The sequence below is a fragment of the Carettochelys insculpta genome, chromosome 6 (assembly GCF_033958435.1).
Source record: "Carettochelys insculpta isolate YL-2023 chromosome 6, ASM3395843v1, whole genome shotgun sequence".
NCBI classification, from domain to species: Eukaryota; Metazoa; Chordata; order Testudines; family Carettochelyidae; genus Carettochelys; species Carettochelys insculpta.
In genome coordinates, this window is record NC_134142.1 from 29776905 (window position 1) to 29803859 (window position 26955).

Consider the following 26955-nt stretch of genomic DNA (forward strand, 5'->3'; position numbering starts at 1 on the left):
ACTTCTCACTACCAGTATATACCCTTTGATGGATATTACTAGAATTTTATTGCATAAATTGCTATTGAAATATTAAGTATGTTTTATCTGTGAATTCGACCTTGGCAACACTTTCCTTTCTCTCTAAAGCAATTGATTTTAACCTGCCAGTTGATATTTTTCACAGATGCTTATTTGACTCTTTTTAATGTACGTATTGGGAGACACATAATAGATCTCATATTTAACAAAAACCAAAGGAAAAAAAAAATCTCCAAACCTCCAGCAGATTTTCTTGGAAAAAAAAAATCACAGGCATAAATGTGACAGACAAAAGATGATCCTGGCTTATGATTTGCTTATAACTGTCATACAATGACTTAGTACATTTAGCATTATGTAATAAGAGGTGAACAATAAAGAAGTCTCAAGTACAGAAATGCCAACCAATCAGACTGTATGTGCAACTACTTTTTTCAGAGTAGCTGAGCTAAAGGAAAACTGTTATTCATCTCAAGAACTGCCTGTGGGTGTTGACAGCTGTGGATATTTCCACCAGGATGCCCATTATCCGAGTAAAATTAAGCTGTGCCAGGGAGCTTACCAACTAATGGTATAATAAAATGTTCATATTCCTTAAAAGGCATAGATTACATTTTTGTTATAATTAAGGGTTGTGCATTGACTTTGTACGATTTCCATTAATGCTACTGGGAGTATTGCCAAGGGACAAGGTCAGTATTTGGTCTCATAAAAGGGGATCAGAATAAGCAAGCACATAAACATAATGAAATATACCTCTTATTCAAAAAAATAGAGAGAACTTAACAAAACAATTGAGAAAGAGGGCAGAAGACCCTAAAGAACATGAATCGCAACATGAGTTCCAGGATACAGATTGGCTTTGAAGACACCACAGATAATTCTATCCTTTTAGAGTTATTTATGAAGAAGTTCCCATTCTATCTCCCAACAATCGGACTAAGCTTTAGATGAAAGACAAGATTGTTAATATGTTCTAATGGCAAAAGGGCTAACTGCAAACAATGCAATACAGAACATCATATTGTTGATTTAATCTGACACACTTTCCACACTCTATAGGTTTTTAAATTTTGGGCTGAATTGACTCTTTAGAGACACATTTCTGTTATATTACGATGATATTAAAAATCAGCATAGATTGTTAGACTAGAAAGCAGCTGATTTCAATTTCAAATATGTGCACTGGGTACACAACATAAATAGGGTGACTTACCAACAACTCAAGATTCCAAATGGGTAGCTCCTCCACAGATCCACACTCTCTGGATAATCATGTGTGAGAGCCACATTCTCTGGATGTGCCTCCTCATGGACCTCGGGAGACATTGAAATGTAAATTTCTAGACTGCTTAAACATGTGCCTGCATTGATGTCTGCACTGAGAACTGTAGAGTTCCACCTATTAAAATGTGTCTGGTTCCCAACCCCACTTACGTTCCACAGACTTAAACTTCGACATAAAAATGTACAATAAAAGACATCAGGCTTTTGAGTGTAGATCTGTTGAGGAGAACACCCATTTGAAGAAATATGATTATGGGTGAGTGACTTCTTTTTCTAGCATGGTATCTCCTTCACAGATTCCCACTCTCCAGTGGCAAAAAAAGCACTAACCAGTAGAGTCAGACAGAAGGATACAATGTCTGCATCTAAACTATCAAATTCTTTTGAAAGATTTTTTGAACAAGAGGGCTCATTCGAAAGATCCCCATGGAGCGTCTACACACAAAAAGCATTCTTTCTAAAGTAAATCGAAAGAATGTGGCACACCTTTCAAAATAGCTCTTCCTTTCCCGTTTCAGGAACAGCACCCTCTTTCAAAAGCTTCTTTTGAAAGAAAACAATTATAGATGCTCCACAGGTCCCTTCTTTTGAAAGAGCAGTCCACGTTTTTGATCCCTGGCCTGTTCTTTCGAAAGAGCAGGAGCTGTGTGGATGCTTTCCTTTGAAAGAGCAGATCACTCTTTTGATCCGCGTTTTTATGTGTGGACACAATCTTTTGGAAGAGCTTCTTTCGAAAGATCTCTGTAGTGTAAATGTAGCCAATGTGATGTCAAAAGAACTAACTAGTTTTGGTAAACTGCCCTCCTGAAAAAGACTAAGGCTTAAAAGTTAAGTTCAGGCAGCTATCTTTGTGAAATGTAAAAAGCACTGGAAATTTCCTGTATTGAAACAGGTATAATTTCACCTCTAGTGAAATATGCTTTGTGCCCCTTTGGAACAAATCTTGCTTGGAAGAATGCTGCAAGTGGAAATATAGTCTATCAATGTAGTATCTCCGCTTATATGGCATAATCTTTTAATTAGGAATGAAAAGACAAACACACATTCATAGAAGAATGGTAATACAAAGGACTGATTAGATTTGAACCCAAAATCACTTTAGAGTGTTAGTTAGGGATAAGAGCACCATCACCACCACTTCCTAACCTTATGGAAACAGTAAAAAGAGAATTTGTCAACAGTAACTGCAGCCTGCAAAGTTTAAAATGTGATGGACAACAAATTAAAAATAATTCATGATCAGAAAATAATTTGTTTTGAAAATGGCTTTAGAATGGATCAGATAGTAAAGGGAACAGGCCTGATGCACAGGAGTCAGATAAGGGAAAAAAGAAATGAAGACGTACATGATTTAGAGAAACCAGAGTACTGTTCTTTCTTTCCTTAAAAAGATGTAGATACTTGTGCTAGCTAACTGTCTGTGGCTCTAGATCAAATTTAAATGATCAAAATTAGTTGAATTTTATTATGAAACCACAACACTTGGGAAAATAACTCTTAATAAAGAAAATTCAGCTAGATGATGTCCTCAAAAACCTCGTTCTGGTGGTACAGCAATCTACCAAACTATGGTGATCAAACAGGAAGGGAGCTCTCAATGCTAAATACAAAGAAGTCATTAGATGGCACTGACAAACACTGAGGAGTATGTCTAAGCTGTCTATGAATTAGCATTTCAATGATTACCAAGGTTCATGAGGAGGTGTATGCAGATATCCAGAGGGTGGGGGATCTATGCAGGAGACCCCACAACAAGGTATGTGTTTTTCAACTGCAGAGGATGTACAGAGATTTCCTATACAGGATTCTATTTTATTTTTTTAAACTATGCATATCATAGCTGATTTAACTTGTAGAACACAATAGCAATGCCTCACAACTTGAGTGTATTTTCTCTGAGCTATATTAAAGTGTCTGGTAAATTTAAACTTGTTTATGCCAATTTTAAAATCTATCTAGTAAAAAATGAAGGTTTTTTGACTGGTGCTTTCTTTAGTTGTTGTTTTGTTTTGAATATTTAAAGTGACAAACACAGACTGTTAATGGAAATTGTTTCCTACCTGGACAAGTTATACGATTAACGAGAAAAATTAACCGGTTTGGTCTACCAATTTCTGACAACAGGTAAAGATAAAATTCTTGATCGAGACAGTAAATATCTTTCAGTTACCTTTTCCTCAGTCTATTTTATTTGCAATATTAACCAAAGAAGCATTTGTTCTTACCTGTGAGTGCTGAAAACACCTTCAAAGTTGAGATCACTAGCCAGTTAGCTCATGGTGATAAAAAGGTGCAGCCGACATAAATAACACACAGCAACTACTCTTTCACTTTACGGTTATAGATACACATTTATAAAAAGGGGTAAATATCATAATTCCATTTCACCTTGGGTAATACAGGTGTAAAGAGATTAACAGGCAATCCCATTCTTTTTGATATTATATATATTTTAAATAAAAGATAACAAAAGCCTGTAAGTGCTAAAAAAATTTGCAACCAAAGCACTGGTAGCATTTATCAATCCAATCAGCAAAAAATAGGAAAATACACCTATTCCTGGATCGGGGCTTGTCTAGATGGAGAATTAATGAATGGCAAGCTGAGTGTAAATATGCAGTGCACTAGTGTGCTCCCCATTCAGTAGCGGCGTGGACCTTTCTACCTGAAGATAAAGAGAGTGCTTTGACCACCTCTTGTTTTAAACAGCAGTAGCTCAAAGCACACTAAGGAACACCCAGCATGCAGTCCATGGTCCATGTAGCCACTTAGGGTGTGTCTACACGTTCACAGTATTTCGAAAAGACCGGCCCTCTTTCAAGAAAGTGAAGTGAGTGTCTACACGTACCATGCACTCTTTCAATGTGAAATCAAAGGAACGCAGCCCAGACATCGAAAGCCAGACCCCGATCCTGCATGGGAAAAGTGCCACCCATCGAAAAAAAGCATGTGTAGACGCACCACGGCCCACTCTTTCGAAAGAGGAGTCCTCCACGACGGTGCCCAGTCCGAGCACGGAGACGCCCTGCCCCACCAAGCGGAGCTCTCTGACCTGCACGTCCGGCCGCTCTTAAAGCTGTATGGACCCAGAAACCTTGTGGCAGGAAGCTGAGAGCAGGCAAACTCCGAAAGCATGAGCTCCAGGCAGCACACTCTTTCAGCCGCACCCGACCACAGCGACAGGCACATGGCCAGCCCCGGCAGTCCCCTGAGCCCCGGGGTCCCCCTCAAAGCCCCCAGTGGGCTCCCAGGGGTCTGTTCCCGAAAAAAAGAAAAAAGGGCCCCCTCCTGGACGGACCATGAACTAAGAGACCTCCTGGGCCTTTGGAGGGAAGAGGAGGTCCTCCGGGAGATGGGGGTAAAGCAGAAGAATGCCGCTGTCTTCGCCCGCCTTGCCCGGGGCTGACCAGCCAAGGCCACCAGGACTGGACCCCAAAGCAAGTCTGGAGCAAAGTTAAAGAGCTCCGGCAGGGCTATGCCTGGGTCTGGGATGAGGCCAGGCGCTCAGAAGCAGGCCCCTCCACCTGCCCTTACTATAGGGAGCTCCATAGCATCCTGGGGCCGTGGGACAGCTCCCCACCAAAAGGGTCCTGGACAGCTCGGCAGACCAGCCCGAGCCGGAGGAGCTGCAGGAGCCAGGACCAGCCAGCCCGAGCCCGGGGGCAGACACCACCTGGGAGTGGTCCAGCGAGGAAGGAGACCTCGTCATCGATGTCCCCTCATGGTCGTCCAGCCGGGTCACAGGGAGCCGGGCATTCCCGGAGATCCTCGAGGTCCCCCCCCAGTAAGTGCACAGCAGGGCCAGCATGCCTGCAGGCAGAGCAGGGGTGGCACCCCTGACAGTGGCCTGGGCACAAGCCCGGAGGCCCAGGGCCACACAGCCCAGCCGGCCACAGCCCTCTGCACCTGCCAGCGCCACCCAGCACCGAGACCTGTGGACAGTTCCCGGCACCCAGTTCCCAGTGGGACGCCCAAAGGCCAGCCCACACCCGGGGATGTTTCCACCCGGGGGGGGAAGCCTGTGTGCACTTGACGGCACAGGGGCGCCATGTCCACCATGGCCAGGCCCTGTGAGGGTCCGGGGAGATGGGGCCCCAGGGGGACAGGGTCCCGGGGGGAATGGGGACAAGGTCCTGCTTGGAGACTGACATACTATCCATCACCCCTTGCAGGTGCAGCAAGTGAGGGCCCATGCAGTCCATCAGCATTGGTGGTCCCTGAGAGCCCCCCGGAGGCATCAGACAGAGGCCAGGCACCCTCAGCAGCATTGTTACACCAGGTGCACAGCCGGAGGTCACAGCGTAGCCCAGTGGATGACTCCGCCAGGCGGAACTTATTGAGCACCAGCTCCAGCTGGAAGAGTCTGACCTGGCGTGGCGGAGGGAGGCCTGGGACAGGCTCATGTCCCGCCTGGACACCATTCATGGGACTTTACAGGAGCACGTGGGCAATGTGGCCCTCTGCAACCACCAGAGCTGCTCAACCCCCTGAGCCCCCCACAAGCCCCCCCCCAGAAAGGTCCCACCCAGGGTCCCCTGCCCACCCCACACACCCCTCAGAGTCCTCCACCCCACCTCACAAAGATGCCCCCGCTGCCATCCCACCACACCCGTACCTTCCGGTGTTCCCTGCCCCATCCCAGCCCCGCCATGGCACCTGATCCCGGGGGGGAAGGGGATCTCGGGGCCAGCACCGGCTCTCGGCCCACAACCCCCTTGCCCGAGTGACCTTCCCAGTTCTAGCCATCTCCCCACCCCCTTCCGCGTTCAGGCCCCCTCTCCCAGTTCTAGCCCCTGCCCTATACCCCCCCACACATTGTACATAGTTGAACTTTTACACCAGTTTTTTACAGTTTATTATTGATAAAGGCTTATGTTGTGCACCGCTACCCGTATCCCATGGTGCCATGGAGGGAGGCATGGCATGGTGGTAGTGGTGGTGCATGTGGTGGGGGGTGGATGTATGGGGGAAGGGAGAGGTGTGGGCATTGAGGTGCTCAGTGAGGCCCTGGGGAGAGACTTGCACGAAGGGCCTCCCAGATCCGGACACCCTCACGGTTCGCCTGGCAGCTGGCGACAGCACCCCGCTGCTCAAACCCCATGATGGTCTCAGCTGCCCACCCCTGGACGTAGACATCCCCCTTCGCCTCCACAACGTTGTGGAGGATGCAGCTGGCACCCACCACTTGTGGGACATTGCGTATCCCCATCTCGAGGTGGGCAAGAAGGCACCGCCACCGCCCACATGCCAGGCCTGGTTGAGGTGGGCATTGAAGGCCTCCCTGCTGGGGTCAAGGTGGCCAGTAAAGGGCCACATCAGCCACGGCAGTAGGCGGTATGCCACATGCGCAACTATGCATAGCGGCATGGTGGTGTCCCCAACTGGCATTTCCTGCTGGGAGATGAAGGTGCTGGCCTCCATATGCCGGCACAGGCCAGAATTGTGGAAGACCCTGGCATCATGGGTTCGCCCCGACCAGCCCACATTGATGTCCATGAACTGGCTTTTGTGGTCCACCAGGGCATGGAGGACCACCGAGTGGTAGCCCTTCCGGTTGATATAGTGTCCGGCATGGTGTGGTGGGGCGCAGATGGGGATATGCATCCCGTTCAGGGCACCAAAGCAGTTTGGGAACCCCAACGAAGAGAAACCCTCGACGATGGAGTCCATATCCCCGACGCAGATGACCCGGTGCAGAAGCATGGCCTTCAGGCCATGGACAACCTGCAGGGAGGGAGGCCGTGCACTCTCATGAGGGTGTGGCAGGGTGTTCCCAGCCGGCGACCCTCTTCTTACCCCCCAGCCAGCAACCCCCCCTTCCAGCCCTCCCTGGCCGACAACCCCTGAGGGGTCCCTGTGTCCATGGGCCCCCTTCCCATGGTAGGAATGTGCTCTGGGCCCAGCTTATCTCCATGAGCACTGCTCCGACAGTAGCCTTGCCCACCCCAAACTGGTGACCCACTGAGCAGTAGGAGTCCGGGGTGGCCAGCTTCCACACCCCAATGGCGACTCGCTTCTCAAGGGGGAGCGCAGGCCACATGGTGGTGTCCTGATGCCTCAGTGCAGGTGTCAGCCAGTGACACAGCTCCTGGAAAGTGTCCTGGCTCATGCCAAAGTTCCAGAGCCAGGTGACATCATCACATTGCCCCAGAACCAGACGCTCCTACCACTCCGTGCTGCTGGGGTGGCTCCACAGGTGCCGGGGTGCAAGGGGGCGGGGTGCAGGCTGGGAGTGCTCCGTGTCCTCAGGGGGGCTGTTCTGTCTCCCAAGAAGGAGGGGAGAGGCTGCGGCGACCATGCAGACAACGTGGGCAACAGTGCCCACGATGTCTGCATCCAGTGCGAGGAGCAGAGTGTTGTCGGCCATGGTGCTGCTGTGCTAGGGTCCTGCGTGCTCCTGGCAGCTTGGCAGGCCTCGGCTAGTGCAGGGCTGGGGAGGTGAAGGGGGGCCCTTTAAGGCACCAGCTGGCTGCAGGCCCCGTAAGGACTTGGCGGCCATGTGACCCCATCCACGGCATCTATGCCTCCCTTCTTTTGAAAGAGTGCTCGTACACCTGTGGACACTCTCTTTCGAAATAATGGGATGGGGTCTTCGAAAGAGTGGGTCGAAACTGCGATCCACCTTTGCCGTTTGGTTGTGTTCTTTCGAAAGATGGTATATCGATTTCTGAATTTCGATTTTGCTCTTTCGATGGTGGGCTCCAGTGTAGACACACCCTTAGCGTGCTGCACTGTAGTGCACTATAAATTTGCACCATAGCTTGCCAAGCACTAACTCTCTCTCCAGGCAAGCTCTTAATGACAGTAAATAGATAAAGCAACCATTGGAGGAACAACTTATACTAATATCCACAGACATTGACAGAAGTCATGTGTATTTCACAGTTTAATAGAGTTTAATGACAAAGGGAACCATAAGATAATGTAATGTTCCTTCCTGTCTACCATAGGCTGTAACGTTTCACACTTACAATAACTTGTGTTTAACTAAAGCGTATCTTCCAAAAAGGCATCAAGGGACTGAGAATTCCTTTCCTAGACAATTTTTTCCAATGATTAATCACCCTCACTATTAACAATCTAAGCCTAATTTCAAATTTGAATTTGTCTGGTTCAGGCTGCCAACCTTTAGTTCTTGTTATGTCTTTCTCTGCTAGATTAATGAGCTCTTTATTGAAAGGTTACATAGTTAAATTAGACATGGGAATCAATTTACCTCTCAAACTTTTTTGATACATTGAACAGACTGAGCGCTGTAAGGCATTTTCTCCAGCCCTTGAATCATTGCTGTAGCTCTTTTCTGAACCCATTTCAAAATATTAAACATACTTCTAAAAGTACGAACCACAGAACCACATTGTCATCAATTTTACCAATGTCATATACGATAGGTACAAACACTACTCTCCTTTACACATGCAAAGATCACACTAGCCATTTTAGCCACAGCACTGAAATGGAGACTCACAATAGATGCTTATCCACTATAATCATCATGAACAACCCTGCGTCTCTCACTAGTTCCTTCCATCTTTCCCTGCCCAGTGCAGAGTGGCTTAGTTTCTGTAGACTAGCTCCACACCAATCACCTATCCATTCTCTGTGGGGTCTGCCGCTCCTATTTGAATCCAGGGTCTTGATTTTTTGCTCGTCGTTCATTCTGCAAATATACCCGAATAGCTGTAACTTGCATTGTATAACCTTCTGCAGTACGTTCCCTTTCGGCTGTATCTTCTTATATAATTCCTTGTTGGTGACCTTTAGCATCCATCCTATTCTCAGGGTCTTTCTATAACAACTGCTCTCAAATGCCAATATTCTTTTCTCTGAATCTTTTGTTATCACTGATGTTTCATATCCTTACAACATGCTGCTGAATATGCACATTTTCAAGATGTCAGCTTCATTTCTAAGCTAATTGCTTTGCTTTTCCAGAGCTTATCCATCACCTTCAAACTTCCTCTTGCTTTCACTATTCTAGTCGCTACTTCCTTCTCACTGTCTAGATCATACGTTATGTTGCTCCCCAGATACGTGAACTTCTCTACATTCTCTACTTCAAACCCATGTACACATATCTTTCTTCCTATTTCCTCACCTCCAAATACCATTGTTTTCGTTTTATCGATGTTCAGAATTGGTTCATACTGCTTTCCTTCCTTGTTCAGCACTTGCACTGTTTTTGCTAGCTTCTTCTCATCTTCAACGATAACTATATTATCCATGAACCTCAAATTGTTAATTCTATTATACATAATATAATCCACTCTGTCTACATTTAGAAGAACAAAATCTCCTTTTTGTTTTATATTTCCAGAAAATAAATATACAAAAGAAATAGAAGTAGTACCAACAACCAACAGGCCCTCAACATTCAATGAACTCTGATACAAAATGGCCTTTATGGAAGTCAGAAGCTCAAGTTTCAAATGGCACACAATTTAAAAACAAACAAACTTTTGCTGATCTGTAGTGCTACTTCATTTCAAGAGCTCTGTCTCTATCAAAATATATCATAGGATCAAGAACACCTAAAATGTAGCTGGATTTGATATTATAAGCAGCAAATTTGAGATATACTTGAAGTCAGCAAGTTAGTTCAGCAAGGAGCCTGGAATGATAGTCTGAAAGTCTGTGTATGTTTAAGTGGAAAAACTAGAGTCAACACAGTTAAATTTTCAATAGTTTTGCGCCCTCAAGTCACTGTTTGTTTTCCCAAAGCTATTTGCATATTTCTATAGAACAGTCTATTGAGTTGACCTTGACACCACTGAATCAGATAATAGATGCATTAACTCAGCTACTTTTTAAACAACATGGCACTTCATTTTATTCCTCAGTTCTGAACAAATCTTGGTCTGTGGCCATTTGTTTAGGTCAAATTCAAAGACTAAGACAAACAACAGCTCTTTTGTAAAGGCCCAGGAAGACAAGTTGACTTATGATACTCAATACTATAAATGCATCTCTGCACTACAGAGCATGCTAAGGCACTTCTGATTAGAAGGGTGTACTGGAGCATGCATTTAAGTCTCCGAGAATACAATACCAGCCAAGTAATCAAATTGCTGGATTGCATATACTACAGAGCAGAAGGCTTGCTGATAGATTAAATGTGCAAGAATAAATATAACAGCTCATAATGAAGTAGATGGAATTTGTGTGACACAGATTCAAAATGAAATTGCTTTAATTTCTGACAAATACTGTATTGACTCTCAAACAGCCTCTCATTTAAGCAGACTGGAAGGAGACACATTATGAGGCTATTCCACAGGCAATTTGATAATATATGAAAGAAATAATTTGTTATGGGTACAGTCTCTCTCTCTGTTTTATGTTTTTCTGGAATACTTTTGTTAACACAGTAAGTAAAAAATGCTTGACTGAAAACAAGATAAAACTGAAGGGAAGGCTATAAACAAAGAATATATGCATATTCTCTGAAAAACTAAAAAAAAATGAGAAGTAAAATTAAAAATAATTTATTATTGAAACAAGAAGGGCCATTTTGCTTATATTCAGACATTTCTAGAGGTAAAAATTCTATTTTGAATAGGGCAGATGTTCTAGAATAGAAACCAATTGTTAGAAAGCATCCCTTTTAGGAGCATCCTTCTACAATAGTCCCTGGCATGACAAATGCATGTGCCTCAGTTTTTCCTGGGTCTGGCCATAGAAAGAACACTATCTCTCAGCTTCCACCAAAAATACCATTTGGGGCATAATTTACATAGATACACATAGAACCCTCCCAATAAAAAATCATATCTCACAAACTTCCTTTTTGCACTTTCGAGTACTGACTATTCAGCTTAGAAAAGTAGCAAACTAGCCCCTTTGCTGGTCTCCTAGCCCTCAATTCTGTGCAGCTTCCCATTGCTGTAACTCTGACAAAGAAAGGCCACACAAAGGAGAAAAAAAAGCAGTCCCATAGCACTTTAAAGACTAACAATTCCATTTATTAGGTAATGAGGTTTCCTGGGTAAAACCCATTTTATCATCCTGAAAAACTGTTAGTCTTTAAGGTACTAAAGGAGTTCTTGTTCTTGTGTGGTTTTTTGTTGTTTGTTTTTTTGGGTGAAGCTACTGACTAACATGGCTACCCCTCTGAGGCTATACAAAAGCCAGTGAACTAATACTTTCTGCTGGCTCCTAGCTCTCACCATCTCTCAGCCACTCAACACTAGCTCTTCTAGCCCAGAACAGTCACCATTCTATTCTCCTTGCTCACCTCATAGCCATTTCTTCCCTCTTTCCAAGAATGGCCTACAGAGATTTTCACTCTCTACAAACTCTCTCCCCCGAGACGCTCTCACTTACCCCATTTCTAGCATCTCCAGGCTCTGCTGTCAGACCATTTTGATTCACCAAGACTCTGTCTCATTGGGTTTTCCCTGCTGGACCACAAAGCCCTCTTTCAATCCATTTGGAGACAGCTCTGAAGCATAGGTGCAAGTGCCCTACTCCATCTTAAAGGGCAAGTGTCACCTTGTGACAATACCCTTTTTAATACACCCTTGTTGCACAGGAGAAGAAAAAGAACTATCATGAAATTATAAGAAAACCTGTGAGCATCAGCCATGCCACTCATCCTGTATTACCATTACCTTATCCCTATCACTGAGACTATAAGGAAAAGGTCACAAAAGAAAATAGGTTGCAACTGTCCAATCATTTTTCACCTGATTGGCAGAAACTTAAAATTTCTAATCCACAGACACTAGCTCACTCCATGGATATTGCACTTCAGTCTCCAGGACTTTCAGTTTGGTACTTTACTCAAGCATCAAACTACACACCTTGTAAAAGAGCTGTAGAAATGATATTGAAAATAAAGGTGTTCATTACACCACTGAAAATGCCACAAATCAGACTCTTCAGAAGTAAATTTTTTGGAAGCAGTTTTTAAGACAAACAGTATTTCATTTCTTTATGTCCAGTACAGACATACCACCCAATTATAGATCAATTAAGTTTAGTTTTCAATGAGAGTCTGTACAATCTGGATATATACTGAGACAAGGGTGACCTGTGGTCTAGCGTTTCTCACACTCAGGGTACGTCTACATTAGCACACTACATCGAAGTAGCCTATTTCAACACAAGAATATTGAAATAGGCTACTTCGACGCGTATCGTCTACACGTCCTCCAGGGCTGGTGCCATCGATGTTCAACGTCAAAGTAGTGACAGAGAACGTCGAAAGGAGACGCCCCGGAAGGAAATGTGGAGTGTCCACACACACAAGCACTCCCCATCAAAATAAGGGGCCAGCAAAGCCCCAAGCCACTCCCTTAAAGGGCCCCTCCCAGACACACTCAGCCTGCACAGCACGAGATCCACAGAGCCGACAACCGGTTGCAGACCCCGTGCACGCAGCATGGACCCCCAGCTGCGGCAGCAGCAGCAGCCAGAAGCCCTGGGCTAAGGGCTGCTGCATGCAGCGACCATAGAGCTCCACAGGGGCTGGAGAGAGCATCTCTCAGCCCCTCAGCTGATGGCTGCCATGGAAGACCCCGCTATTTTGATGTAGCAAGACGCGGATCGTCTACACACGCCCTACTTCGACGTTGAACGTCGAAGTAGGGTGCTATTCCCATCTTTGGATGGGAATAGCGATTTTGATGTCTCACCGCCTAATGTCAATTTCAACATTGAAATAGCGTACAGTGCGTGTAGACCCGACGCGTACTGTTTCGACATTGTGCCAACTACTTCGAAGTAGCCGGATACTGTAGATGCACCCTCAGTCAGTCTTCTTTACTGACTTAATCATTGGGTAAACACAGAAAACTGATAAGTGAAGGACTAATCAACCTGTTTGATCAAAACTGTTCTTAAATATTTTCAAGTCATCATGAACTGATGTGATGTGAAAATTCTGGTGGACCCAGGTTTTTTCCTCTTCTTTGTTCACATTCCCTAGAGTGGGATTTTAACAGACATAGAAGTACAACTTATACTGGGATTTAGCCATAATTAGATTCTAAGAAGAAGCTCTGAAATTTCCATGACAAAGAACAGGTAAAAAATTTTATGCATACTAACAGATTATGAATTTAAAATGAAAATCTACCTGAGGAGAGACAATTTAGGCCATATTAAATTGGGTTCAAAATGTATGCAGCTTCAGACTAAGAAAGCTGGCCCTACTCCTACCTTTAATTTCAGCAAGAGCTTGAGTGAGTCTGAGACTTTTGAAAAAGTGCAGTCAGTAACATTATTTATTGCATTCTCTACTGAATTATCAGCATTGCTAGTTTTAGGTTGATGCAAGGATTTATTTTCTGTTAGCAATCAGCTCCCTTTGAGTTGATCATATCTTTGAGTCTGTTGCATCAGTAGTGCAATTTAAGTATTTCCTATCCCAATGTCTAAATAGTAATGAGCAGCCACTAGTTATTGTTGGACTTACAATAATTACACTAAAGCAAATAATGCAGAAAATTCAGCAACAAAAACAGATGGAAATATGTTTGAAGGAACAGAATTTAAGAGAGATTCTGAAATCTGTGACTCTACTAAAACAGATTCGTTCTTTGCTTATTGTGAAACTGAAGTTTTGGCTTGCTCTGTCACAACTTTAGTTGAATGACAACATATTAAACCAGTGAAACACCAAAGAGAAACATTCCACTGTTTAAAACATACTCTTAGGCTCTATCTTGACAAGCAAAAGTGATGTGCATGTAATAGTGTTAGCTCAACTGAGTTAGTTTAACTCAAGCAAAAAGAGCAGCAAAACACAAGCCAAAACATTTGAAGATACGGAACCTCGCTGTATTGTAGCTGTACATGGCTGTAAATGTGTTATCACACATCTTAAAGAGGTTTTTCAGTCATGGTAAGCTAATTCATTTGAACTACAAAGCCCTTTTTTATACCCATTAAGATATACCCATATTGCTGACTATACCACGCATATGAGGAATTTACCAATTAATGCTAGCTGATCAAACTTTTGTGGGTGTCACATACACCTTGAAGAGCTAAGAACAAAACACATAATTCTGGATGGTAGCATAACAATTGCAATGTTTCCCTCTCAGAAGATGAAATGAGGCTGAAGAAGTGATGCCTCCCAAATTGCACCATTAAGACTGAGTGGCTCACAGACTCTCCATAGGTGGCAGAGAACTTCATAGCATCAAGATTTTTGAAGAAGCAAAACGCAGAACATTTTTCTGGAATTGTGATAGTTAACAATTAAAATATATGTCCAAGTATAGAGTAAATTGGCATGGAAGATCAGAAAGGAACATCCTCTTCTAATTAATAATGATACACCAAATCTGCACCTCATACTAAATAAGCGGGTGTTTCTCTTATTGCCTTTATTGCAATATTTTATTAGGAAAAAAGGTATATTCATAACGTCACATCTAGAAACTTACTCTGATTTTTGGCAAAACCCTCCGAAGTGTCTCTGCAGGATTCTGTCTCATCAGGACTGGAAGATTTGCAACCACACTTGTTCCTTGGATGTCTTGACCAGAACTTACAAAAAAACATACATATTTTAAGGATTACACTAAAAGCTGTTATCACAGTCGTAGCTTTCATACCGAGTACAATTACTATTCATGTGACAACATAAAAGAAATGAAGCTAAGTCACACAACAACAACAAACCCTACATTAAAATAATAAAAGAACATAATAAAAACAGCCATTCTGGGTCAGACCATAAGCCCATCGAGCCCAGTATCCTGTTTTCCGACATGTATCAGAGGGGTAGCCATGTTAGTCTGGATCTGTAGCAGCAACGAAGGGTCCTGTGGCACCTTATAGACTAACAGAAAAGTTTAGAGCATGAGCTTTCGTGAGTTAACTCACTTCTTCAGATGCCAGCATCTGAAGAAGTGAGTTAACTCACGAAAGCTCATGCTCTAAACTTTTCTGTTAGTCTATAAGGTGCCACAGGACCCTTCGTTGCTGTTTTCCGACAGTGGCCAATGCCAGGTGCCCCAGAGGGAACGAACAGAACAGGTAATCATCAAGTGATCAATTCCCTGTCACCCATTTCCAGCCTCTGGCAAACAGATGCTAGAGACACCCTCCATGACCATCCTGACTAATGGCCATTGATGGACCTATCCCCCATGAACTTATCTAGTTCTGTTTTAAACTCTACTGTAGTCTTGGCCTTCACAACATTCTCCAGCAAGGAGTTCCACAGGTTAACTGTGTGTTGTATGAAAAAATATTTCCTATTGTTTGTTTTAAACTGGCTGCCTATTATTTCATTTGGTGACCCCTAGTTCTTCTGCTGCAAGAAAGAGAAAACAGCAATTCCTTATCTATTTTCTCCACACCAGTCATGATTTTATATACCTCCATCATATCCCCCCAATCGTCTTTTTTCCAAGCTAAAACGTCCCAGTCTTATTAATCTCTCCTCATACAGCAGACGCTCCATATCCCTAATCATTTTTGTTGCCATTTTATATATAAAAGGATAATTTCTGTGATAAACATAAAAATCACAAATATGCCATTTCTAATGTGAAATGTTTTAAGTATTTTATATGCTTCATAAATATGCTTAGAAGAAAAACTATTTTATACTGGAGACTCAAGGCCCCCAACCTAATGGAGATTTCTTTGTCTTGTTAGCATAACAGCATGAAGAAGATAAAACACACAATTTCTTTACTACAGATGTAATGGGTCATTATAAATACTAGATATTAAAATGTCTCTCAATCAAACTACTGCTTTCTCTTTTCACCATTACAAACCATCAGTAGGCTAGCAAGACAGTCAGTACAAATGACTTCAGTTTCCACTGTGTCGCTTTTTCCTTCGATATCTAGATAAGACTTTACAAAAATAAATACATTTTAAATGTTATAATATGAACTTCGCTCAGACTCACAGCTTTCATAAAAAGGAGGACAATGCATCTCAGTAGGGAAGCTGAAACAACGTGTCCCTTCTTAACATGTCATAAATAAGCAGGAAAGAACACGACAGAGATTGAGAAGAGGAGGACATAACGATGGTGGCAATTATTACGAATATAAACTAAATTAAAAGAAACTTATCATTTGGTGTTTAAAAACAGATTCATTTCCATACTATGACCAAGGATTACACAATTAACTTTTAAAACAGCAATGTATACCATTATAAGACTTGCACAGGGTGGGAAAGAGGAAAAAAGGAATTACAAGAGATGCAAGAGTAGACAATGAGGTGAAGAAATAGTGAAGAAAAGGAAGGGCCTGGAATAGAAATAAAGGATCTATCCAGCAAGGGCATGAGTTATTGAAAGAGACTCATAAAATACTGGAATATCCCAACTGAGAAGGAACTAAAAAACACCTGGACAGCTCATGTTGAATAGTAACAGAGAGGGAACTGTGCTAGTCTATATGCTATCAAAACAAAAAGCAGTCAAGTAGCGCTTTAAAGACTAGCAAAATAATTTATTAGGTGAGCTTTCATGGGACAGACCCACTTCTTCAGACCATAGCCAGACCAGAACAGAGTCAATATTTAAGGCACAGAGAACCAAAAACAGTAATCAAGGAGGACAAATCAGAAAAAAATGACCAAGGTGAGCAAATCAGAGAGTAGAGGGGTAGAAGGGGGCGGGGGGGGGGGGGGAAGGTCAAGAATTAAATTAAGCCACGTATGCAAACGAGCCCCTATAGTGTCTCAGAAAATTCCCATCCCAGTTCAAACCACGTGTTAATGTGCTGAATTTGAATGTAAAAGACAGCTCAGCTGTCTCCCTTTGAATAGTGGTGTGAAAATTTTTCTTCAGTAACACGCAAACTTTTAATAGTAACAGAGAAGGAGCCATTTTAGTCTATACAGTATCAAAATAAAAAAGCAGTCAAGTGGCACTTTAAAGACTAACAAAATAATTTATTAGGTGAGCTTTCTTGGGACAGACCCACTTCTTCAGACCATAGCCATACCAGAACAGACTCAATTTATTAAGGCATAGAGAACCAAAACAGTAATCAAAGTTGACAAATCAGAAAAAACAGAAAGTCATTAACAGAATGGCCCACTGCATTAAAATGTTGACTAACTGGTTTGTGGATCTGGAGTGTTCTGATGTCTGTTTTGTGCCCATTAACCCTTTGTCTAAGGGAGTTAGAAGTCTGTCCAATGTACAAAGCATCTGGGCAGAAGTCTGATCTGGGCAGATGCTTTGTACATTGGACAGACTTCTAACTCCCTTAGACAAAGGGTTAATGGGCACAAAACAGACATCAGAACACTCCAGATCCACAAACCAGTTAGTCAACATTTTAATGCAGTGGGCCATTCTGTTAATGACTTTCTGTTTTTTCTGATTTGTCAACTTTGATTACTGTTTTGGATCTCTATGCCTTAATAAATTGAGTCTGTTCTGGTATGGCTATGGTCTGAAGAAGTGGGTCTGTCCCAAGAAAGCTCACCTAATAAATTATTTTGTTAGTCTTTAAAGTGCCACTTGACTGCTTTTTTATTTTGATACTGTATAGACTAAAATGGCTCCTTCTCTGTTACTATTAAAAGTTTGCGTGTTACTGAAGAAAAATTTTCACACCACTATTCAAAGGGAGACAGCTGAGCTGTCTTTTACATTCAAATTCAGCACATTAACACGTGGTTTGAACTGGGATGGGAATTTTCTGAGACACTATAGGGGCTCGTTTGCATACGTGGCTTAATTTAATTCTTGACCTTCCCCCCCCCCCCCGCCCCCTTCTACCCCTCTACTCTCTGATTTGCTCACCTTGGTCATTTTTTTCTGATTTGTCCTCCTTGATTACTGTTTTTGGTTCTCTGTGCCTTAAATATTGACTCTGTTCTGGTCTGGCTATGGTCTGAAGAAGTGGGTCTGTCCCATGAAAGCTCACCTAATAAATTATTTTGCTAGTCTTTAAAGCGCTACTTGACTGCTTTTTGTTTTGCTGGACATCTCATGATAATCACCAAATTAAAAGCTGTAACTTTGCTACCTCAAAGTTTTATATCCCCTGTTATGCTGAACAAATCAAAATTTGTTTTAAATGGCTAAAAAGCCCAAACATACATAAGTACATGAGGCCTGTAAGCACCTTCTTTGAGGCATGACCACAATTAGTTTGCAATGCATTATCATTTAATTCATCATATGAACAAATATATTTAAAAAAGTAAATTTATACAAAGTATTTCCTAAAATACCACTAGATACTACACCTTGTCCAGATGATCATTCAGATACGGGTAAAAGTTTATTTAAAAATATGATCTGCATTAAACAAGCAACCATTTAGCAAATATAATTATTTTGATATTTTTTGGCATGAATTCGCAGTTTTATTTCTAAGTGGCACCAAATGTTCCATAAACTATGGACACTTAGAGTCAAACTATTATTGCAGCTCTTAGAGCTGCAAAGATCTGTAAGTGGTCACCTATAATTTTTAATTTAAGTTGTCAACATTTAAGCTTTACAGAGGAACAAACACACTAGTTGTTTATACTCAGCTACAGACAACTAATCCAATTTAAATTCATCCCAGTAAATGAATACCACAATGCTTTAAAAACAAACATATCTACTTGATAAAGTTTCTACAATAACTGGAAACAAAAGTAACTACTGTGGTTACATTTAATGGCGTCCAGAATGTCAGCACGAAAACACTGGAACGTGTCACAGGAAAGATCTTCTTTTTTCTGTGCATAGTACACACAACGATGCCTCAGTAGAAACATTCAAGAAAGTATCAGCTGAACACCAGAATTAATTTGTTAATGCACAGCTACTCAAAACACATTTCTGAAACTGGCAGACCAAATAATTGTTAAGCGTATTTTTCTGTGGTGTACCCATGTCCAGTTAGAAAAAAAAATTAGCCTGTAGATACTAATTTATTTTCCCATCCTGTAATATTCTTATTACCATACTTGATTGTGTCCAGCTCCAAGAAGGATATGAACATTTAAGTGAAGCTTTAGAAGTAATATTATTGTCCTCATGTCTCTTTGAAACTTATGATTGTAAAACATCTGTAAATTGTCTTAGAGTCCAGTTTTGCTGCATCTGTTAAGATGTGGAAAAACTGACCTTTCTGGGCTCAGTCATAAACCCCTGTACTCCATGCTATCATGTGGAGTAAGGGACATCGGTACAAGCCAAAAGAGGACTGGACTACACTAGGCAAGAAAGTTGATTCTGATACCTCGATTCTAGCTAAGCTAATGGCATAGCTAGAACTGTGCATTTGAAAATGACTTTATTCCCTAGTGTAGATTCATCCTTAGGATCTTAAATTGCTATTTCAGAGGCCATAATCTTTGAATGACCCACTGAATAAAAATCACAAATTGCATATGGCCTTTAGAGTCGCACCGTCATGGAAGATTAGGGTTAGAAGAAACCTCAGGAGGTCCTCCAGTCTGACCCCCTGTTCAAGGCAGGCCCAGCTAAGGTTGTCTACACTGCCACTGTCAGCATTAAAACTTTAGGCTTTCAGGGGTGTCACCTTCATCTGAGATTTTTTTTTAATTTCTAAGCGACCTCTCTCCCAACAATAGTGACAACACTGCTCATGTTGAAGTAACATGGTCGGTATAACCATACCCTAAATCAGCCCATCCCAGTGAGTTCTAATCCCATCTCTGACAAATATTTGCTGTGATCAATAAACTGCAGGATCACAGTTTTAACCTCTCCAGTTCACTTCCCCATCAGTAAAATGGGGACAATAATAATTGTCTATTTATTTCACAAGGCTGTGGTGTAAATTCATATGGATTGCTGCATTTATTATTTCAAAGCAGCATGAAGGCATTTGACTCCATCATGTCACTTTCCTCTCACAGCAGCAGGAATAGAAACATTGATTGTCAGTTAAAACTTTATTTTATTACGGTCAATTGTATACATTTTTTCACCTTCTGGTCTTTCAGAATGTCACACTGAAATACATATAAAGTACATTGAAATTCCACAAAAGGAGTACAGTGTAGAGTATTAACTAAAATGTCATCAAATTGAAGGTTGGCAACTAATCTTTATAACAACAGAGAGTTTTAGTGATATCTAGAAACTGTTTGGGAGCTAATTCTGAACCCAAATTAGTCCAAACTAACAAATATTAGACAAGGCATATAAAAATAACACACATGGGCAGTGTCTTTACAGTCTACCCTTGGCCCAAACTTCGAAATGGCCGTGTTAATGGCCAAATCGGAGAATACTAACGAGGCGCTAAAATGAATATTCAGCACCTCATTAACATGCTGCCAGCTGCAGCAATTTGAAAGTGCCAAGCTTCGCTCACATGCGGCTTGTCTACATGGGGGTCCTTTTAGAAAGGACCCTGCACACGTTAAAATCCTCTTATTCCTATCAACTCCTTTTCTCATCCTCCCTCATTCCCTCTTTCTATTTTATCTCAAGAATACAGAGTGTAATTGTACCACAAATGCACTTATAGTTTTCAATAACCACCAAATTGAAAAGCGCATCAATATTTTTAATACATTGATTAAGTAAGGCTGCCAATTAGTCGTAGTTACTTCACATAATTAACTCAAAAATCACAATTAAAAATTAGTCATGATTAATCATCACACTTAAGCAATATAATACAAATTGACATATATTACTTTCTTATTTTTTCAACATTTTCAAATATATTGATTTTATAACACAGAACAGAAAGCGTACAGTGCTTACCTCATGTTATTTTTATTACAAATATTTCCACTGTGAAAGTGATAAAAGAAATAATATATTTTAATTCACCTCAGACAAGTATTTTAGTGGAATTTCTTTACTGTGAAAGCATAATTAAAATTTGGAGGGGTTATTCCATCGCACCTACAATTCCACTCAGTTCTACTTCTTCTTCATTCAAGTGTTAAGCAAGTTTAATTACAATTTGCAGAAGATAATGCTGCCCTCTTCTTGCATACAGTGTAATTTGGAAAGGGAAAAGGGCACTCACAAGATCCTTTTGCAGCCACAGTTGCCAGGTATTGCAGATATGCTAAATTTTCATATGCCCCTTTTTCCTTTGGCCACCATTCTAGAGGACATGCTTCCATGCTTATGTTTGTTAAAAAGACATGCTTTAATTAAATGTGTGACTGATCTCTCTTGGGGAGAACTGTACATCTCATGATCTGTTTTACCCCCATTCTGCCATATATTTCATCTTATAGCAGTCTCATATAATGACCCACAATATGTTATTCATTTTAAGAACACTTTCACTGCAGATTTGACAAAACACAAACAAGCTACCAAGGTGAGATTTCTAAAAACAGCTATAGCACTCCACCTGAGTTTTAAGAATCAGAAGTGAAATCCAAAATCTGGGAGGGACAAAGCGAGGGGAGTGCTTTTAATAGTCTTAAAAGAAGAACAGGCCAATGAGGAAACTACAGAATCCAAACAACCAAAAAAGAAAAATCAATCTTTTGTTGGTGGCTCCTGAGTCAGATGATGAAAATGAACTTGTGCCAGTCTGCATTATTTTGGATTACTATCGAATACAAAATGTCATCAACCTGGACATGGTGATTAAAGCACAATAGGACATATGAATCCTTAGGGCATCTAGCACACAAATATTTGGAAATACCAGCTATAACTGTGCCATGCAAATGTTCAGGTGACATTATAAACAAGCAAGCAAGCAACTTTATCCCATGCAAACTGCAAACAATCTTGTTGTCTGAAAAATTAGCTGAACAAGAAGTTGGAATAAGTGGACTTCTAGGGGCTAAAGTTTTATATTGTTGTTTTTGACTGCAATTATTTTTGTACACAATTTTACATTTTAGGTCAACTTTCCTGATAAAGAGATTGCACTACCATACCTGTAGTAGGTGAACTGAAAAGTACTTTTTTCATTTTTACAGTGCACTATTTATAATAAAATAAATATGCAGTAAACCCTTGAGTTAATGGACTAATGGGGAGGGGGTGTCTGTTAAACCCAAAAGTCTGTTACATCGGAGGGTTTACTGCCCACCCACCCCCTCCACGCTCCCTCAGCCCCATTCCCACCTCCCCCCACCCAAAAAAATTTTCCCACTACTCACCATTGGAACCGCTGCCGCTGGAGGAGTCACCGGGGCCTGCTGAAGCAGCTGGGTGCCCCACTGCGGTTGGGGGCCCCAGTGCTCATGCAGCAGCAAAGGCCTCACCACTGGCAGCAGCAAGGACCACACTGCACCTGGGGACTCCACCACATATGCCAGTAAGGGCCCCACTGTGGTTGGGAGCCCCGCTGGATACGCAGCAAGAGCCCTGCCACAGCTTGGGGCCCCGCTGCATGCTCCAGAAAGAGCCCTGCCACAGCCTTGAAGAGCTGCTACTACCGCTGGAGCCACCATGCACTCCTTCCACTAGGGGTAGGACACCCATGCAAGTGCCATCTGCATGCATACACACCACATCCTCGGTGGGAGGAGCATGTGGCAGCTCCAGTGGATGAGGCAGTGGCTCCTCTAGGCCACAGCAGCTGGAAGTGGAAAGTCCCTGACATACTTTTGGGAAAGGACAGGGGGGTGATTTAGGATATTACAGGGCCCGGTTAAGCAGACTTTGGGAACAATGGGGTCCATTGTTCGTGAAGTTCACTAAGTCAGGGTCCGGAAAAATCAAGAGGTTACTGTAAAGTGAATCCTGTATACTTTGTATTCTGCGCTGTAACTGAAACCAATATATTTGAAAATGTAGAAAACATCCAAAACTGTTTAAATAAAGGTTTTGATTATTGTTTAAACAGTGCCATTAATCATGATTAAATTTTTAAATAAACTGACAGCATGACTATTAAGATCACAAGGCTACTTCCCTAACTGAAATTAGGATGGTATTCTTAAAATATTACCACCCTTTTGTCTGACTAATTATCATATCAATTTTAAATACACAATGCTGTAGCAGGAGGCAGGAGCTCTCATTAAGTTTCTCATGTGCACTAGTTTGCCCAGGTTTAAAAACACTGTCCACACACACTTACGTGTTTCAACAGCTCACAGAGATATTCATTTTTTAGAAAACCATTCAAAACTAGGCTAAACTAGATTACCTTTTTAAATTTTCTGTTCTCTAATTTAAGAACACTTTCAGAACACCTTTTTGAACCTCTATTTAAAACCGGTTTCTTAACCAGGAATGAAAGGATGTTATAAACTCAGTTACAATGAATGGATTTATATTAAATGATTAGTTATTTTGTGATGGACCTGGTTGATTGTCCGATTTTAAAAAAATGCAAATATTTCATTATTTCATTTCCATCAATAGCAATAGGTCTAATGTTTATCTTACATATTAGTGATTTGTTTAACACTTCTTAGAAGGCTTACATGTTAAACACATTACTTTGCACAATTCCAACAAAATCTTAGAAAAACAAAGGCATTAGCAGGCTGAAGGACACTAATTTGTTTTCTGAAATTCAACAAAATGGAATGTAACTGTAGAGCTTAATCAACAGATGTTATGACAAAATATAATCAATCTTGTGAATAAAATATGTTAAGAAAAGAAGGGCCTTCCCCTTTAAATGAGAGCTACTCACAGTGACTGGCTCACTGCCAATTTAGAATTTGGAACTGGAGGCCTTTCAACACCCCCACACAGCCTGTAATTTTCCAACTGTGCAAGATTTTCCTTACATTACTACTGAAGCACTAGCATTGTGGATTCTTTTCTTTAGCTTCTCAGGTCTTCAGGATTAAAATTAATGATCTCTAAATGTTCAGGTTATGACAATTTTAACACTGTATGATGTACCAAAACAAACAGTACACAGTTACTTCCTTTTGAGGTCAAAGGATATGCAATATTATAGGGCAACTGTACTTTTATTAATAACACTGACTGCAGGATAGCTCTGACAAACCTTATACTTAAAGGCAATTTAGATCACTCTTTTTTGTGAGCAAGTTTCATGCAGACAATATAATTTATATACAAAACTTCAGCGCTACATCTTTGGGGTGTTCTTCCCTTCCCCCTCCCACTTTTAACCATGAGCATATTTCACAACATTGTGCATCAAATTTTTAAAAACTCTCCCTAAAAAATATCTTCAAACATATAATTTTAGGAACACAACAACAACAAAAATATCTTGCATTCAGATAGAAAATATGGCCAAAATTAAACCCGGCACAACTGTACATCCTTGTGTGTATATAACTATGTGCCTGTTAGATGATGTGATATAAAGATTTTTATCATTACTTGTGATGTCATTTCAAACTCAGGTACTATTATTCTATTTTGTTTGGCCATGTACTCAGAGAAACAAAATAATAGAAATCTAGAAGATTTACCCAGCATAGCTCAGACTCAACTCATTTTTTTCCTTCATTTATACCATTGCTCTGTGGTGGGGGTGGGGATGACGGGTTCAGTATGCAGGCTACTCCAGGTAGAAAAGACCATCCCAGCCCCATCTCATTGCAGCAGCAATGGGTCAGGTGAGAAATACCTCACTCCCTGCTAGTAGGAGAAACAGGAGGAATAGCAAGCATCATCCCAATAACACAGCTGCTGCCCTCCCTGCTGTCCTTTCAAAACAGCACTGTTGGCATCCAGGAAGCAGGAGACAATCCTGCAGCTGGTAGTGGAGCTCTGCAGCCTCCAGGCTACACTCCCAGCCCAGCACCATCACAGGGCTCCCCAGCCACCCACGGGACTCCCCAGGCACGCTGCCTCATCTCCCAAGCACCACCCTCTCTCCCCTTGAAAAGCCCACACTTTCCTTTCTCTCTCCCCTAGAGCTTGAACACTGCAAATGAGCTATTTGCAGCACTCCAGAAGCTCTGGGAGGGCTGGGGCGGAGTTACTGACTGCTATACCCTTAGCTATTCGCTGTGAGTGCTCTAGCTCCAGAGCACCCACAGATGTCAGACTGTGAATGTTGCCAGACAAGGGAAGCCCAGTTTATAGATGTCCAACCTGTACAAACATTTTCTACAAAATTGGACAAAAAATAAAAAAAAAGTGCTTTTAACTTGAGTAGTCCCACTGAAATCATAGTCTACTTTCAGTACTAAGTGTTCCCAGGCTTGGACTTGTACTATGTAAGCTCATCAAGTCACACAACGTGTTTTCTTTGTATCTTGAAAAATGTTGAATATGACCTTGGTGTTTAAGTTATACCTATGTTTGGTGTTTGCTTTTTGTTAAAGGAAATAAAATTATCTGAAAAACTAAATGCACCTGTTAACCAGAAAATAAACATCAGAACTAGTATATATTTGTATCTATTAATACAGCACTATTAAGCATTTAGTTTGCTGTAGACATTCAGTCTACATATTGTATTAATCTTTGGAAATATGGGCCCAATCCAAGCAATCCTTCCAACAAGAAGTAGTTTTCTCTCACAAGACAGAAGGTTTGCAGCAATCAGTCCCATATTAATTATACTGTTGATCTTTTAAAATATTCTTAAAGTACATTCACCACAATAAAAAAAAAAATGAAGTCCCCGCCCCTCATTCAGGTACATCTGACTCTGGAAGGAGAAATAGAGGGGTACATAATGTCTCTCTCGTGCATCATGCAAAGGCTAAGAGCTACCCACCCCCCCAGTACAGTCCCCAAGAGGTGTATGTTACCATAAATAGTCTACAGCCCTACCTCCCCTCTGGACTGGTCTGAACAGTGTGGTATATTCTGCTCCATACCAGAAAATGATGACGCACAATGTCTCCCCTGCCCAAGCTCATACTCTGCAAGTGCAATTGCATACTGCCCATTGTATAGAATTATAGCTAAATGCTGCAATTTAGCTCAAAAGACTCAATAGTTGAGTATGGCTGAAATACTTTGTGCTGTAGGTCGACTGTTATTTCTTAACTTTAGTAATCCTTGTTAATGCTCAGGCTCTAATGAATGTACACTGTACCCTGTGATAGAGATTCTGCATCTTGGAGAAGAGAGTATCATTTTTAGAAGAACGAAAAGCAGTCAAGTAACTCTTCAAAGACTAGCAAAATAATTTATTAGGTGAGCTTTCATGGGACAGACCCACTTCTTCAGACAATAGCCATACGAGAACAGAGTCAATATTTAAGGCACAGAGAACCAAAAACAGTAATCAAGGAGGACAAATCAGAAAAAAATGATTAAGGTGAGCAAGCCAGAGACTGGCCCGTTGCCAGCTATGTCCACATATCTTCTCTGGAAATACCATCACTGGACCTAACCAGGTTACTCACAGAATCACAGGCACTTTCTCATGCTCCTCTACTAACATCATACATGCCATCATGTGCCGACAATGCCCAGATGTTTTGTATATTGGACAGACTTCTACCTCCCTTAGACAAAGGGTTAATGGGCACAAAACAGACATGAAAACATTCCAGATCCACAAACCAGTGAGTCAACATTTTAATGGAATGGGGCATTCTGTTAATGACTTAAGAGTATGAGTGTTACTGAAAAAAAATTTTCGCACCGCTATTCAAAGAGAAGCAGCTGAGCTGTCTTTTATATTCAAATTTGGCACATTAACACGTGGTTTGAACCAGGATGGGAATTTTCTGAGTCACTATGGCTAGGTCTACACTAGCCAAAAACTTTGAAATGGCCATGCAAATGGCCATTTCGAAGTTTACTAATGAAGCGCTGAAATACATATTAAGCGCCTCATTAGCATGCGG

At 41.6% G+C, this 26955-nt stretch overlaps 2 protein-coding genes across 2 annotated transcripts in view; both read right to left on the minus strand.

The window, feature by feature from the left end:
- Nucleotides 1-1304, minus strand: part of PPP4R4 (protein phosphatase 4 regulatory subunit 4) — a 59928-nt gene extending 58624 nt beyond the window's left edge. Inside the window, exon 1 of the mRNA XM_074998738.1 lies at nucleotides 1238-1304. The gene's annotated coding sequence lies outside the window, so the exon portion shown is untranslated. The remainder of the gene's footprint in view (nucleotides 1-1237) is intronic.
- Nucleotides 1305-13123: 11819 nt separating this feature from the next.
- Nucleotides 13124-26955, minus strand: part of LOC142014613 (serine/threonine-protein phosphatase 4 regulatory subunit 4-like) — a 30909-nt gene continuing 17077 nt past the window's right edge. Inside the window, exons 3-5 of the mRNA XM_074997475.1 lie at nucleotides 14706-14808; nucleotides 13727-13736; nucleotides 13124-13233 (exon numbers count right to left, since the gene is read on the minus strand). Coding sequence (XP_074853576.1) covers nucleotides 13124-13233; nucleotides 13727-13736; nucleotides 14706-14808 — 223 coding nt within the window. The remainder of the gene's footprint in view (nucleotides 13234-13726; nucleotides 13737-14705; nucleotides 14809-26955) is intronic.